The following is a 17,303-nucleotide window of genomic DNA, read 5'->3' as shown; positions in this document are numbered from 1 at the left end:
GTCAGTAGAAATCATATGTTCTACAGTACTTATCCCTGGGCAAAATCCTTTATTTCCTTTTTTTATGTATTGCCTCTGCCCTTTGAAGCAATTATGATTGTAGTTGCCCCTTCTTTTATGTCAGCAGTCTATTGCAGACCTAATAGCCCCCAGTATTACCAGATAAAAAATTTGACACACAAAAGTCACTCATATAATCTTGCATACTGTAACGTGATACATTTTCAATACGACCTCTGGAGTTTACAATGCTCCTTTTTTCCGGTGCTATAATGTACTAGGTGTTGCTTCCAGAGATGTGGATCGTAAAGTCTTTATTATAATAAAGAATTTGGCAATTTTTTCACCTTTTTATGTAGTAGTTTTATGCATACTGTAGCCTGCAATAAGCTATATGATGTAACAAATGTGTTAAGTGATAAAATAAGCTCGGTGTTCTGTTTCTGTTGCCAGAATCCTTGCCGGTTCAGTTGTTTATTTCTACTGTAGCTACATGCACACCTGTCCTACACAGGATTGTGCCCTTGGGAAGGAAACATCACTGTAATCCACTGTAAGGCGCGAGACGGGGATGGGGATTTTTTTTCTGCTGAGGTTGGCAATCAGCCGGGAGATCTTCACTCGCATACACGCTCACTCAAGGGAGCTGCACCGTTCTGAGAATTCGAACAGTAATGAACAGAAGCTGGTAAGATAACAGAGAGACGCGGGATATCAACAACACTAAACCGAGGTATTTGCTAAGTTGTAATAAATTTGTTTTGGCTCTTTTGGATCTGAGTTTAGGGTAGGCATTTCTTATAGTACTTGATGGCTACTATGTAGGTGTTTTAAAAGTGCAGGATACATATTGAATGCTATAAATGACAACACCATGATCTGTAGTCTTGAAACATTTTCTGCTTTATGTTTAGCTTTGCACTGGATACGTGTATCAAAGGGTAACACTGGTGTGATATTTATAGTAAATCTGCAGTACATATTTTATGCATCTAGTAATGTGCTTACGAGAGGTGACTGTATTAAAAGATTTGAAGAAAATATAAATCTCTGTCAAGCTTGTGTTCGTTTATCATATTGTATGATACCTTAAACAGGTTTAAATAGAAGCCTTTGAAACTTACCTTTTTAGAGTTGAATTGGTGTCTGAATAGTCCGTTGGATTATTAGTTATGAAATGATTGTTTTGTAAGGATCTGCGTCCAATAAATGTGAAGATGTAGTACAGAGAGCTATATTTACTTAAAAACTTAATTCCAGCCTTGTTGTAAGTGCAGTGGACTTTGTAGTTTTAAAGAGTTGAGCAGGCCTGGTGAGGGTTGTAAACGATATGCTGTCTGTTGGCTGTTTAGCTCCTTGTTTTAAACATTAGTTTGTAAATTATATAATCATGAAAAATATATAATGTACATTAGAAATAAACCCAAACTTTTTATATACACTATCTCTTTAAAACATTTTTTACAATCTTAAGTGCAGAGCATTTTTTATTTAATAATATTGTCTACACCAACCTTTCTTTCTTAATGTGAAAGACTTAAGTTCTTCATTTTGGTATTGTATTAAAGAATTCATAATTGTGTAAAATGTGAAAAGCTGTTATACTTGGGTGGTCAGGTAATCGTTCAACAAAAGCCTAAGTACACATACATGAGGAAGATGTTTTTTTTCCCCCAAGTAGGTTTCACCAAGATTTGGGGAAATACTAATTATGTGCATTATAGATTGATTTGCTGGTGTAGACTTTGTCAAACCAGTTGTTTCTTTTATGAGGCTGTCTTGTAACATTCAATGTTACCACCTCTTCATCTTTTGCAAAATTTGATCTCATTGCAATCTGAGCGGTTTGACCTCATCATGTTGTAGATATTAAGTGGGGTTTTGTGTTGATGTGGTGCTGGTGGGCCTCTGGACCAGACTCTGTAAACTGGGGACACGTGCTGCCCCTCATATGAGCAGAGCTCCTGGCTACTCAATGTTTGCACCGGGGGGCCCTCGGCTCCGCTCATCAGAGCAGTGATGTTCACCCCTGCGTCCTGGCTTGCACAGCGTGCCTGTCGTGTCACCTGGGAAGCTCCAGCACTTCAGAGCTGGACGAGCTGGTGGAGGGTGCTCAGGAATCCCTCCTTGTGAAGAGTGCAATGGAAAATTCAAGTCACTGTCATGGAAAGTGCAGGGGATAGTTATTGAATTTTATTCCTCTTCTGAAAAGTTGGGAACCCAAGCAGAGGTTTACAGCGGCACAGATACTGCTTTGCCTTTTGAAGTTATTGGGCAGGATGACTGTTTTTAAAAAAGAAGCAGAACCATATCAAATGAGCATGGAGTAGGAAACCCTGAATCGGCTGAATAAAGAGTTAAATAAAGCTGAATGGATTATACAGGCTTTCTGCATATGCAGTAGGTATGATAATGGTATTGCGCTAATCCTTGCGCTGTCTGTTGTATTTGCTGTCTAAAGGCCTGCTCCTGGGTGTACTGCACTGTTACTTTCCCCATTGTGATCATATTATTGTAGGTTTTGCCTAACAAGCTGTGCTTTTGAACGTAATGGTAATTCAACATGGTCATGTCATGCATGTCTTTGAAAACATGTCTTAAGAAGGCAGATTTAGCTGGAGTATATTTTATATAAACTTGTCATACTCCACTATAAGAATAATTGATTTTTGTAGGCATTATGTTTAAGATAGCTGTATAGGCTAAACATGAAACTTCAGAGAGACAATGTTTTTAGTGACAAAGATTTTAAGTGGAGGTTTTCCCATTGTCATTTAGTTCCATTTAAATGTCATTAGAGAACACATTGGAAACATTGCATTACAAATGAGCTTTAATTAAATTACTTCTAGTAATTCAATGTTTTAATGCTTTTTGGAAAGTGTTAAAAAGTCTTTAAAAGTTCCCTGTCCTGCCCCTTCCATGGGAAGAGGATAAACAGTTCGGACAGAGCAGCTGCATAAACAGAAAAAAGTTTTTTTTTCCAGGTGCACTTTGAATTGAGGGCAGCCTTGAAGGGTATGTTCACTTTTAGGACATTGAAGGGCAGTGATCTACAGTAAATGTCTTAGTGACCTCTGTAGGTTGTGATATGAATTTAAGAATCATCTGACTGGTGAAGATGCTGAGTCAAGATTTTATTAACTTTGCTTCTTCTCAAAGAAGCACAATGCAATTTTCTATAATTAAAACAGGTGTTTTATTATTTTTAGTCCTTAAAAAGTTAAATTTAATTTGCAATTTCCCCAAATAACTACAAATGTGGAATGGGAGAAGCAGCACCACGATCTGGTCTTTAGGTTGGATCCTTGTTTATGGTACAGTATGTATTATGCTGCATAGGTTATGAAATTCTCTCTCCATGCAGGCAGAACTTCAGTGTTTACCACTGAGCTGTACCTAAATACCCTGAGGCATTATAGAAAAAACAAACTGCAAATGGTCACAGACCGAATTAAAATCTGGTCAGAAATGAGGTTGGAGTTCAAGTGCCAAAAGCCCCATGATTGAGTGTGGTCTGAAACTGTTTTCCGTAACTTAGAGAACATCACATAGCTGTACTATGAATATATGTTCACACACTGAAAGAAGCGGCGTAATCTCGTGGAAAATGTGATAAACATTTCCAGGTAATGTCCTGGGAGTAAGCACTAGTGCTGTTTATTACAAGACTTTTGTACCCACCAGTGAAAGCTAGCATGATACCACACCCTTCACAGAGACCTGGTAGGGACCTTTCAGTTGTTCTGTCAAGAGATGTATATAATGTACAGTAACAGAATTCTGTTCCTAGCATCCATAAAGTACTCCCTGAGTTTACTGTCCAATGTTTTAATCTTTTCAGCAAATTCGGATCACTACAGATCTTTGTAATAGTGCTATTCATTCAGGTTAATTTTCCATTTAATGAGTTGAATACCCTTCCTGAACAATTAATTCTAAGCAGCATGATAGCCTTGCCTATTATGACAAGACCTCATAATGTCTTGTTGTGTACTCCAGTCTGTACTGTATCTCTCTGTCAATTATTATTGTTCAGTTAATGTATCATTTAGCAACTTAAATTATCTTTAAATTATCAGTGAATCATAAGCAGGTGATGTTTGATCTGAAAAACTGTCCACGCAGGATGCCTACTTTCCATGAATAAGCCTAGCAGGAGCTATGCGTTTCTGAAATTGATTAATTAATTATTCGGAAATCCAGACATACAAGAAACTCCTACAACCCCCAGCATCTGGATTTGACTTATGAAAGTAACAGCAAGCATTCCTCCAGTGAGCATACTGGTGGCGTAGATGCCAGATCCACTATCGCAGCATCAACTTAGAAAGGCAGGACATTTCAACAGAAGATAGCGTCAACATTCATGCGGCTCATATTTAATGCCAAGAAGGGAGTTTATCATTTATCAAAAATGGGTACAGCATATTTCATCACGTGACAGAAAGATTGTGAAAGTATGAACAGTCACCATGGAGTGCCTAGCAAAACGGCATGTGTAATGATAGATTTTGTATTGCACTGGGCACTGAAGCCACCAAAAATAACTTCATTGGCAGGAGTGCAGCACAATGGAACTCATTCTCCGCAACACTGAGAAGAGCTTTCTTTTTGTGTTAGGGTACAGGGGAATGGGTAAGAAAATGCTGTGTGATTACATTTCAAATCAGCATTCTTGGATTTCGAAAGGCACTTTGTAAGAAGTTATTAATTATTTTGGGATGAGCACCCCCTGGTGCTGTATCTTCTTTCTTGTGTTGAGGCGACCCAAGACATCCCTGCTAGTGTTAAGGGGGAGGGGAGGGTCCCCTACCCGCATAGAGGTTCCCTTTATCACAAGTGGTCATTGACTTTGCTGCAATAAGTGAAAACACCCCCAGATGTTGAGGTCTCATATGTCAGGACTTCAAATTTCATAACCTTGCTTTTTAACTGACATTGCTGTGTATCTGTGTTTGTTGGTGAGTTTCTGTGCAGAGCTGCATGGTTCTCCTGTGGTCTGAGTGAAGTATAACCATATACAGCCTTAATGAAGCAGAGGGCCGCTAACCCTAATTCAGTGCAATCAATAAAGCGGAAAATCAGTATGATTTATTTTTGCCCCATGGTTGCCACCCTCTTGGATTTAATGTCAAACTCCATTGAAGTGGGCTGTGCGGTTGGCTGTGTCCCAAGAGACTCCTGGCACCCTTGCGCTTTCCTGGTTGTGGGTGCTTGTCCTGGATTTGACCCCCATTAGTGCCATGGCTGGCAACAGCAGGTCACACAATAATGGACACCATTCATACCTGTGATATGGATATTCATCCATCATTAGACAGCTGGCTACGTTCACGGCAACTCGGAGCATTTATCTGAAGCTTGGAGTGCTCAACAGGGCTACACTGCGGATGCGTTCCAGTCCGCTCCGTTGTTGGGAATCCAGAGGTTGAGCCTCTGTACAGTCAACCCGCAGCTGTTACCACACAGCCTGCCTCTGAATCCCTCGAATGCTTCAACTCCTTGAAGCCTCGTGATGGTTTGGAGTGAACGAATGCAACACCAGGGCGGAGGAGTGAGGCTGATGGTCTTTGAGGCAGCTTGTGTTTTTTCTAGAAGATCCTTTCAATACTTCACTAGGCTCTCCTGTTGGCTGAGTCCATTGCCACAAGCCTTTGTTCTTTCAAGCTGCTTGATCCATCAGCGCAAACCATAACCTACCTACTGTACCACATGGACATACAGATGGTTTTATCTTGCTAGACTGGGTCCTTTGATTTGAATTGATTAGTTGTTAAGTGATCCAGTGTTCTCATCTAGCTGCTGCTCAAGAGAAGCCAGGGAATCGGTTTTGAACACATGCCTGGGCAGCTCGTTCCCTACTCTCACAGCCCTCCGCTGGCTTTCGTCCTTGTTTGGCCTCCTGCAGGAGCCGCTTGGAGCCGGACGGATCGACCTTACTGCTGTCTTGGTGTAATTAAAGTGATATTAAACATGAGGAGGAAAGCGTTAGACTCAGCTTGCTATTATAATAGTTCAGTCACGGTGCAGGTCATTGGCTTTTCAGGTGATGTCAGGGAGCACGTGCATTAGAAGAAACTCTGTCTCTCAGGCTATTTTAGAAACATCTCTAAGTAGGATAGACTGAAAGCAGTATGTTGGTTGGTTCCTATGAGAGAGAAGAGTAAGAGAGAGAGAATCATCCTGAATTATTTCATTGATCACTGTGGAGAGGTCATTTATAGGTGCCTGATGCAGCAAAACTAAAAAAGCTTTTTGGCTGGAAGGGAAGCTGCTGCTGGGGGTTGTGGCATGGAGTGTTGTTCCGATCTTCCCTTGATGCACACTGATGATCACTGAGTCGTCTGTTATCAGTGTCCTGTGGGAAAAGTTGGGATTACTCCCATCATTTGAAAACGTATGGATCAGACCTTTAATGTAAGTACAAATGTATATGTATACTGTAAATGGATTGTTTTTCATCCTGTGCCATGACGAAACTCTTCAGTGCAATTTCTTAAAGGGCAATTTTTTTTTAGCTGTGGAAAATGAAACATTTTAATGTCAAAGAAGGAAGACGTGTTACTGACACTTCTGATGCAATGATAGTTCTTATTTATGTTTTATCTGTTAACATGAAGAGCAAGAGTTCATTGTTCACTTGGGTTTGAGTGATGTTTGTGTTTCAGTAGTCTTGTTCTGGGTGGCAAACTTTTTTTGCTCATGTAATACTGTATATAATAGATCTAGACGACCTTGCTTATTGATCCCTTTAAAATACTATGATAAGATATAAAAAGAAAACGATTAACTTCTCGTCTTACCTTTACCCTCTGATGCAAAGGCTTGTTGTGAAATAGCTTGTGTTGTGATGTACAGTAATAACAGGAATTCAATTACGCTTTCCTTCAAAATGTTTTGTTGAACATTTCTGTCTCTTTTATAAATGTTCTCACTGAGACATTCATGCTCAGAAGTGTGTGCTTTGTCATCTGTATAGGAGATCTTTCAGTTTGAAAGCCTGTGAATCCAAAGGCACAAGATTCAATTTTGCTGGATTAATTTTAACTACTAAATAGTTCATGGTGCCAAAATACATGTCAATCAGGTATCTAGTGGCTTAATTGAATATGACAAATTATTTCAGCAAGCTGAGACTCACTGGTAAATGCCTTGTGAGAAAATGGGCTAGACTGACAAATTAAGTACAAACACTATTTTTCTGCTTTCCCAGTACCTAATATTCCATTTTGATTTATGTAGTTTACAGTGATCACATTGATCTCCCTTTTCCAAATGCTGCAGTGGTTTAAAATTAGCTGTTAATATTGATACTGATGTCTTTGTAGTACAGTTCAAATTCTCTGTATTGTTTCCTGGAATGGTACAGTATATTCCAGGGCTGAACTTGTTTAACGGCAATGTTAATGCTAAAAAAAAAAAATCACTGTTCACTTCCTCCAGTTCCCGTTCTTATTCATATGAACCATTCCTTTAAAAGTTCTTTAAAATAAAAAATCAATGAGAGGTCTTTGTCTTTGTGACCAAACCTGTGCTTAAATGTGCAAGTCAATTGATTTGGTGTGAAGTTGATGTCCGCCTGAGGTATTTTGTAGCATGTTAACAAAATCCTCAAATGGGGGGTGGAGAACCGATACATGTAGCTGAAGGAAGTGTATATCAGAGTTGAAATAATTCTGGAAGTGACTGGTGTCCCGGAACAATGATCTAGATCAGCGATGCAAAACCCTGCCCAGGGCCTCAGTTAGACTGAGTTTTCACTCCAGCACCTCTTTACGAAATCTGGGGGAACTCGTTAGTGACTCACTTGGCGCTGTAGTACATCGTTCCTCAGCTCTTCACATACAGCTGTAAGTCCTCCACACGGCTGTGGCTCTCCTGGGGAACCCCCGGAGCAGGATCGACTCGGGCACCTTTCTCTTTTCCAACCGCTTCTTACAGTTCAGATTCGCGGAACAGCCAGAGCTGGGTACACCCTGTACTGGACGCCACTCCATCACAGGGCATGCTCAGGCGCGCGCACACACACACACAGAGAAAAAACAGCAACAGGGTCCTACTTTGCACACTGCTAATAAAACTGCTAAAAATATTTATTCAGATATCTTGAATTGTATGTCCAGGATTTCCGATATGTGTCCGGGTTTTTTTTTTCAAGGAGTAAAACATGAGTTGCTATAGCTTAAATTTTTAATAAAAACATCCAGGTGAAATGCTGCTGCTGAGTCTGAGTCATGGCTACAACTCTAATTACAGTGTATAAATTTATAATATATGATGTTGGGTGAAACTAAAAGCAAGGTGATGCCTTAACTTGCTAAAAACTAAGGTTGCTGCTGGAAGAAGTGTTGGAGAGGCCAGCAGGTGGTGCTCTCTCTGTGTGGGTCCTAATGCCCCTGTATAGTGACGGGGACACTGTGCTGTAAAAAGGCTCCGTCCTCTTCCGCTATGCCCTACCTAAAGGCACGTTGTCCTTCCAAAGGACTCTCAGGTTTATTCAGAGTTCCCGGATCCTTTTCCAAGGTGCCTTACAAACCACTCTTCTGTACAAATCGGGTTTAGATCTTTTTCCAGAGCTTACATTTTTTAACATGTTTGGTAATATATAAGTGTTGCGATATTAACTTAAATGTGTTTAGTCTATTGATTAGATTTTAAAAAACTTTGTATTTAGTTTGGGCAGCACTGTGACACGGTGGTTAGCATTGCTGCCTCGGTCCTGGGTTCAATTCCTGGGGTGTCTGAGTGGATTTTGTATGTTCTCCATGTGTTCGTGTAGGCTTCCACTGGGTGCTTTGGGTTCTTCCCACAGTCCAAAGACATAGGAGTAGGTTCATTATCTTCTGGGAGAATTGCTCCTAGGTATGTGTGTGAGTTTGTTTGTGGTCTGCGGTCTGGCAACTTGTCCAGGGTGCCTCCTGCTTTGTGCCCATTCTGGCCGAGAGAGGCTCTGGATCCCCTGTGACCTGGACATGGAAGAGCCAGTTCGGAAATGGATGGATGTTCACAGGCCGGTGACCAGTGAAGACTACAGTACCTGCCACCAGGCCTGGGCAGTCCGGAAGTCAAGTGTCAGAGAGCACAGTGAAGGGCAAAAAATCTTACTTTAAGTACAGTACAGTATGTCGAATGTATTTCATAATTAATGTACCCATAATTAATCTTTTAATTTAATTAATAAGATATTGCAAAAGGTTATATATTAACATCAGAAGTCCTTATTATAATGCCGTAGCAGAACGTCCCAATACAGTTTCAAATTAATTTTAGTGTGAATCCATAAGGATTTCTTTCAAATTTAATGTACAGTAAGTGCTCTGCTACTGTTAGTTTAATAAAATTAATACTCCTGTGGAAAAAAAGTTTTTTTTAATTCTGTGATTCTGCAGGAAAGAATAATTAAGATACAACAGAATTGCATTTTTGTTTTTTAAAAACAATAACTATATCTACTAACCTAACTGCTTATAAGAGTAAATTCAGGTTTATTAATGTTCTGCATGAGCTGAATGGCTGCTTCTCATTTGTAACTGTACTTACGTTCTTTAAACCACTGCTGTGATAGCCAAAGTTATTACAGTATATTAAAGTCTATTTACCTCTAAAACGTCTTTCGCAGAACTCAAGTTGTAGAAACGTATAACGATAAGGTGGGAAGTAACAGTTTGAAACCATTGGGGAGCAGCACATTCTAGATGTCTTTTTTGGTTTTGTGGACATTTCGAGGAGCAGCATCAGACAATGGGTACGTGCTTTTCTGAAAGATGATATGTCACAGGAAGAACAGCAGAGCTCATGTTGCCCACCCTGATATCCAATCCTGCGGTTAGGCCGATCGCAGGACTGGGCTGCTCTTTCAGACAGGTGGTTGTGTTCCAGGCGGGAGAAACCTGAGCCGAGAGCCTGTTGGAACAATGATCTGCCTCCTTGGAGGCCATGAGTCTGCACATGCCGGCTCAAGCAGACCACCTCCGCACTGTCAGAAATATAAATACTGGGATGTCCCAGAACTCTCCCACGTTCTTACCACTCTTACAATTAATGTAGCAAAAATACATTCTTTTAAAATGAAAGTTGGTCATGATGGCAACACAAATGATGTTTGCACACTTTAATTCATTAGACTATAGTCTGTTGTACAACATATTGACCTTGATGTATAGGAAATATCCTGTGATGAAAATAATAAAATGAGGTTCTGACCTTGAATATATGCATGCAGTATAGCTATGAATGAAAACTGTTTAAGTGAGATTTTTTTATGTCCTTAACAGATGTATGGACTTTTGCTTTCATTTGATTAATTGAAACAATGAACGATGGTATTTGTGAACTAGCAGGATACCGTCAGGTTAACATGCAGTTAACCGCCTCTGTGATTTGTTGTAGGTGCAGAACTTGAGGTTGGAGCAGGAGCAAGAGAAGACCAAGATTCTTTCAGAAGCCCTGCAGACTCTGGCCACTGAGCACCACGAGCTAGAGCAGTCTGTCGCTAAGGGATCTCCTCCACGGACGGCACTCAGTGAGGATGAGTTCTACGACGCTGTTTCTGGTGAGAGACTGTTCATCTTCACACAGCCCTGTATCCTGCAACCTTTCAAGAAACCTCTGGGATCCTCAGATCCTTAATTAATGTGCTAGCAATTAAAATAGACCTACTGTACAGGCCTCCCCTCATCTGTCTTGTGTTCTTAAAAATTAGTTTGTTTTTATACCATCATGGTAATCCATCTTTGTCTACTATAAATTCTCAATTGGTCAAGACCCCAGAAATGTTTGCTATCTAGAAAATGTGATTATATAACAGTTCTTAGAAACTACAATGTTAGAAGAGGATTTGATCCTGTAGAGCAGACTTTGGGTTCTAAAGATATTTTCTGAACAGTTTACAGTTATATGCTAATGTTCCATTCTTGCACTGTTCGATGACAAAAGGAAAATTAGTTATGGCCAACCTAGTAATGGTAATAAAATGCTAATATTAAAATTCGGACTAGTCTTTATGATTATCAACAGCTGCTATGTTTATAGTTTCCTTGTTGTTTGTAGCTCTGGTGTAATTTGAGAAGTAATCCAGGGTCACATGGAAACTCATTCAGTGCATTTGGGTAACGTTACTTTGCCTCTAACAGTACCAGGAAGAGAAGTACTCCATTGACTGAGACTGCTTTGAACACACAAGCCTGCATCTACTGTAGTCTATGTGAAAGGACATCCCTATCAGGGGACTGAGGATTAGGTTACAGCCATTTTGTTTTTAAACTAAACTTCCCAAACATATGTTTGTATTTTGGTAGTTAAAACTGATAACAGTATTCTGAAGATTTTTAAAATGGTCTATGAATTTACAGCATGGTAAAACTGGCTAAAAAGACTGAAAGGCAAAATGTGTTCAAAAATGGGTTTTAATATTTTAGTTGAATATCAGTCCATCCCAGTCACTAGTTATAGTATTTCTGTAAATATTAGAAACAATTTTTAAATTAAAGGGACATCAGTTTTTATTTGTCTCTGAATTTCAGCTGAACATATGAAATCTGCCCTGATGAGCAAGAATCAATTAGCCTACTTTCAGGAGGAAATCCCAGAAAGCACTGAACTGAATAACTGTTCAGGTTCTTTGATCTTTTTTTCTTTGATTCTTTTTTAACCTTAGATCAAGAGTTGCTTTGAACCATTGTCATCTTTAGGTAAAATCAATTGCATTACCTTATATACAGTTGTTACATGTAAAGTAATAAAACAGGCCATCAGTTTGCATAATGATTCCACTGTAAGGGCAGGTGAGGTGACTAAGAAGGGGTTGTTATATTGTTAATCTTTTAAGACTCTGGAGTCTAAGCCTTTAAGATGGTACTGTCTCGGTGCTATGGTTGTAGTATTATAACTAGTATAGCAATTATTTAGCCAGCAGTCATATCACCCTGCAACTCACAACTGGCAACCCACTGAAGCTAAGCAGGTGTGAGCCTGGTCAGTACCTGGATGGGAGACCTCCTGGGAAAAACTAAGGTTGCTGCTGGAAGAGGTGTTAATGGGGCCAGTGGGGGGCGCTCACCCTGCGGTCCATGTGGGTCCTAATGCCCCAGTATAGTGACGGGGACACTATACTGTAAAACAGGCGCCGTCCTTCGGATGAGACGTAAAACCGAGGTCCTGACTCTCTGTGGTCATTAAAAATCCCAGGGCGCTTCTCGAAAAGAGTAGGGGTGTAACCCCGGTGTCCTGGCCAAATTTCCAATTGTCCCTTACTGATCATGGCCTTCTAATAATCCCCCTCTATGAATTGGCTACATTACTCTGCTCTCCTCCCCACTGATAGCTGATGTGTGGTGAGCGTTCTGGCGCACTATGGCTGCCGTCGCATCATCCAGGTGGATGCTGCACATTGGTGGTGGTGGAGGGGAGTCCCCATTACCTGTAAAGCGCTTTGAGTGGAGTGTCCAGAAAAGCGCTATATAAGTGTAAGCAATTTTTATTATTATTATTATTTATTTTTAATTAAGGAAATACATTTTTTAACATTAGGAATACATAAAACCCATACATACTGTATATGCAAGCCATAATATGAATTTAAAGGTGCATAATAAGAGAAGAGGCCTCTATTCATTTCAAGCAGTGCATTTTCTAAATCTGCCCATTATTAAATTGAGATGATTGCTATTAGGAAAAGGTAGAAGGGACTGCTTTTTTAATTAAAGTATTATAAGGTCCTGACTGGTTATTACAGTCATCATATAGAGGACTTAAACAAAGCCTAAACTTAGGAAAGGATGTATTTATTCAACATAGGACAGTTAATGCATTTCAGAAAAAAATCCCCTTTAAACTCACTCTGCCCATCTGATCTGCAGCAGTATCATCAATTATTTACCTTAGTCTAACCTCCCTATTAATTTGTATGGAGTTTACCAAGTCTTTCCTCAGGTGTACCACTGTGCAAGTTACTGGGCCTCAATGACCTTCATACAGGACATACTCTCTTTCAGATAAGTAACATGACTAGGGTCACATTGTAAGACACTGTAGCTTCAGTTGTTAAGTAGTAAATTACTTTTGGGAAACACATCCTCATTATTGTCATTGGCTTTTTCCTGATTCTAGAGAAAATTGACACTGACGCATCTTTCAAGAAAGACCAATGTTAAGATGTATCTTAGAATCTGATAAAGCTATTTATAGATTTAAAAAAATCATATTTCTGAGATCTAGAAAGGCAAATGTTTAGCTTTACCTGGATCATTGTGTCACTGCTGTCTGGGACAGGGTCCTGGATAATTACTGCTCCACTGCCTTTGCTATCGCCTTTCCACCACCAGTATGTAACCATAATTCCCCAAACATACTGGGCAGAAACGCCAGCATTGAAGCTAAAAAAAACAATAGAAGAGCACATTTGCTTAGCTCATGGGTAGTGCCTGGAGTTTTATTTGAGCTCTAGGGCTCCTAACCTGGAGTTCTGTGCCTCTTTTCTGATTTCAGTGTTTTTTTTGCTTAAACAAAGCAAAACCTTTTTGTTGACGCATAATATACATGTTCCTGGTGATCGTTTATTGCCACAGTAAGTATGATACTATTGACTAAAATACGCTTGTGATTACATCATATCCTTTAGTATTTAGTATTAATGATAATGCTAGAGTAAAGGGATGATTGTTTAATAAGTGGCTTTAGAAGAGGCTGCAGTATCGACCTGCTAAAGGTTTGAAATTTGGGTTATGAAAAGGTTAATGACATCACAGTACCATTAAAAGGCTTTGTAACTATTTTGCCAAAATGTGCTGAATTTGCACAATTGTAGCTTCTCTCTCACAGCAAACAAAATTACATAAAAAGAATACAGTACCAGGGATTCCTGCAGAAAAAAGCTTAGGCCAGATGGTAACCCCTCACCCCCTCCACACAGCTGGATTATTGTACGGGCCTGTGAACTAACTAGCTGTCTTCTTATTGTCCCTAAACTTCATTATTATGAACAAGATGTTAATTGACCACAACAACTAGTGTGATTATATACAGGATTCAGCAGAGATAAAGATGTTTCTGAAATGTGTTGCTATTTGTTTTCTGTCTGCATCAGTTTGGCTGTAGAGGCAGTGCTCATTATTTTGTGCTCTTTGATGCAGTATTTTTTCAATTTAAAAAAAATGTGACTTTCACTCCCTTTATTATTCTTTAGAAATGATGTTTCTCATCAACTTTCACAAGTAACAAAGGGCTACAGTATTTGTCTGTGATCTGCTGGTTCAGCTGCAAAAATTCCCTGTGTCTTTTTTTCTACATCGATTAGTAACATCGCCCTCAGAGTCCAAAGCCCTAATGCAGAAAATTTTTGAAAATTGCGAATTGCAATTTGTATTCATGTTTCTTTTATTCAAACAAAAAACACAGTGATAAATTAACAGAATCCGGTGTCTCTACAACAATTTCAAAACTTTATGGTCCTTATGTTTTTCATCAACCTAGACTTGATGTGAAATTGACTTGTGAAATCTACCTTGAAATAATTTGTTTTAGTTTGACAGTACGTCTGGATCCCTTTTCTACACCCACTGCCTAACGAGCACATTCACTTTAAAATGTGTCCTGTTTGCATAGCGATTGTGTCACTGGAGTTCCCTATGGCAGGTTTCTTTCAATAAAACAGTGTAACTGCTATGTAAATCCTGTGCATCAAATGGTTTGTTTTTGTATGTAGAGGGAATAGTCAAAACATAGTAAATATATTTAGGGGATTTATAACTTTTTTTCAGTGGTATATATTGATGTATTGTTTCCCTTGTAAAACAATTTGGGATCAGGTATAGTATATATACAAGTATAGTTATGAAGTGGCCATCCATTTTTGACCTTTTGGATTGTAGTGTCTAAGGCATTGGTGAACACTAGACATCTTAACATTTTTGCCTTTCACTACCCAAGTTCATTGTGGTTTCAGGATACATGCTTTATCCTATTATCTCAAAACTCTTCATCTGGAGACATCTGTGTTTCATTTGAAATAAGAGATTCTGCACCTTAATCATCTTTTGGTAATGGATTTCTAACTTTGTATTCGTTTTGTTCTCATCTTGATAAATCATTCACCGTTGTTTTTGAAAGTGTGCAGTCTCAGTGGATGGGCAAATATTGTTCAAGGATGTTACCAGGCACAGCCTACAAATGGAACAATATACCCTGCTCAGGTTTCCAAGTCCTCCACAGCGTGGAAGGTGTCAGTTGTTGAATGGGTGATTTAACAGCCAGCAGAGTCTCTCCATTAACATGTTTCCTTCTGCTCCTCTAATGCAGATTCAGACTCGGAGTGCTCTTTGAGTGGATTTGAAACTGTAGCGAGCTATTCCTTCGACGAAGAGACCATCCAGTTCAGCAGTAACTGCAGCAGTCCGGTCAGCATGTCTGAGGAAAACAGCCCTGACAACCAGGGGCCCCAGTCCAATGGGATCAAGAAACACAGGTAAAGCAACAGGTGTTAACATCTCCAGACGTGGAGCTTTCTGCTCGTGGAAGCTTAAACTGACCTGTAATTAAAAGTTTTTTTTTTTAGATCTATATTATGACCACTTGGGAAAAAAACATGAGATTCTCTGGACTCCACAGCATTTTTAAGAGCTTGTATTTTCTTGGTTTTGTGCAAATAATACACTACTACAAATTAGCTTTGCTACAAGTGTGGAGGTTGTGTTTTTATTTCAGATATATGAAGTTTAAGAGTCTCTGCAGGTTTTGAAAAGTTAAATACGACACTTGAGCAATAGAAAAGCCTGGTACCGTAATTTAATGAAGTGTAATAGATATCGCTCTCCAGCATCAGTGTCCTTGGAAACAGTTTACTGTACTGTTTCCATCGTCCACGTGGAAATCCTTTTAAGCTACAGTACAGCAATTCAGATTTTTCTGATCATTTCTTTGCTATGTTAGTTGTGGTCATTCTTTTTTTTTGTTTGTGAAAATGTCAGGTGGTCTATAAGTTATTTAGAGTAACTGCTTGTGTGAGGTTGAAGATAGCAGGCCCTGCAAAAAAAAAGAGAGAGAACAAACCGTATGTAGGACACATAAATCATTAATAAGCTTGCAGTGTAATGCAGTAATTCTGGTACTTCAGAGAGACCTTGTGATGACTGATGGTAAATGTGCATTCTGTGTAGGGCAAGTAGTGTTTACTATTTAGGGCAAGTTTTTTATTTTTTGTTTGCTTTTCGCCAAAATGCATGCTGATGCTCACAGCTTTAAACCTTTTATAATTTGTAACGATATCTTCAGGTTTTATAGGACTCATGAAATCAACAGCTGGGAAAATCTGTGTGACTGTTCTCACTTAGCTAACAGTTCATTCAGTCATATTAAGATGTCCTGGAATGCAAACCTGCTGGACTGCTCCAGGTCTCCTCTAGGCCGGGTTCGGGAACGCAGGGTTTAAAAGTGGTTTAAAATAAATTGATTGATTGATTCCTATTGATTGTCTATCTTGTTGAAGCCCCCGTGAGTCTTGTGCACATTTTAAAAGCAAGGGAATGAACTAGAGACCATGATGCACCCCAGCTATAAGGTGGTTACACAACTGACATGTGTGTGGCATGAAATGACAGAGGACACTTTCCTGGTAATTTGAATAGAGCTTCATAAAGGAGGAGCTCAGGGGAGGAAGCTTCTGAAATTAGCTTCTTTTGAGGAATCGCAAGCAGTTGGTGGCATTTCCTGATCTTTAGAAATAACTGGGAACTTACAGAGTTGGTAGTTCTTGGAAAGAAACAGGAAAGTCACAGTAAATCTGTGAAACACTGAGTACATGTAATAGCTTAAAACCTCCATCTTCAGTGCTGCATCTCAAGAATCTAAGATCAGTTTTGAATGAAAAGAAACAGGTTGGTCCATCTAGCTGTCTTTTCAGTAATTTATCCAAGCATCTACAGTAAGTTTGTAAGGGACACCAGGGTATCTGCTTCAACAATAATGCTTGACACCTTGTACCATGCTCCTACTGCCCTCTTAGTAAAGCAGTGCTTCCTGCTGTGTGTTGTAAATGCACTTCCACACAGCTTTCCCTTGAGCACTCTAGTTCGTGCTTCACTGTTGCTTCTCAGGCTGGGCGCTGAGCTTTTTAAATATCTCCTTACACATCAGGAATTAAAGACATGTAACCCACGGAGGAGTTATGAATGCATTAATATTCTGGCCACCTTTTGCATTCATAATCATAGTAATATTATCTAAGTTATCATCATGATGTGGGTTTATCCTGGACTCTGTTTAGCACCTATTAAAAATAAGGATTTTTAACCAGTTTATAACCACAT

The 17,303-nt window shown here is 39.4% G+C and overlaps 1 protein-coding gene across 2 annotated transcripts in view; it reads left to right on the top strand.

Moving 5' to 3' along the window:
* Positions 1 to 17,303, top strand: part of osbpl1a (oxysterol binding protein-like 1A) — a 53,491-nt gene that overhangs the window by 15,637 nt on the left and 20,551 nt on the right. For both annotated transcript variants that reach the window (XM_088641972.1, XM_088641971.1), the window contains exons 16-17: positions 10,393 to 10,555; positions 15,298 to 15,463. In XM_088641972.1, coding sequence (XP_088498098.1) covers positions 10,393 to 10,555; positions 15,298 to 15,463 — 329 coding nt within the window. The remainder of the gene's footprint in view (positions 1 to 10,392; positions 10,556 to 15,297; positions 15,464 to 17,303) is intronic.

Source organism: Lepisosteus platostomus, chromosome 8 (assembly GCF_059453375.1).
Source record: "Lepisosteus platostomus isolate fLepPlt1 chromosome 8, fLepPlt1.hap1, whole genome shotgun sequence".
Lineage (NCBI taxonomy): Eukaryota > Metazoa > Chordata > Actinopteri > Semionotiformes > Lepisosteidae > Lepisosteus > Lepisosteus platostomus.
Note: the sequence above shows the minus strand (reverse complement) of the source record. Positions and strands in the feature narration are given on the sequence as shown.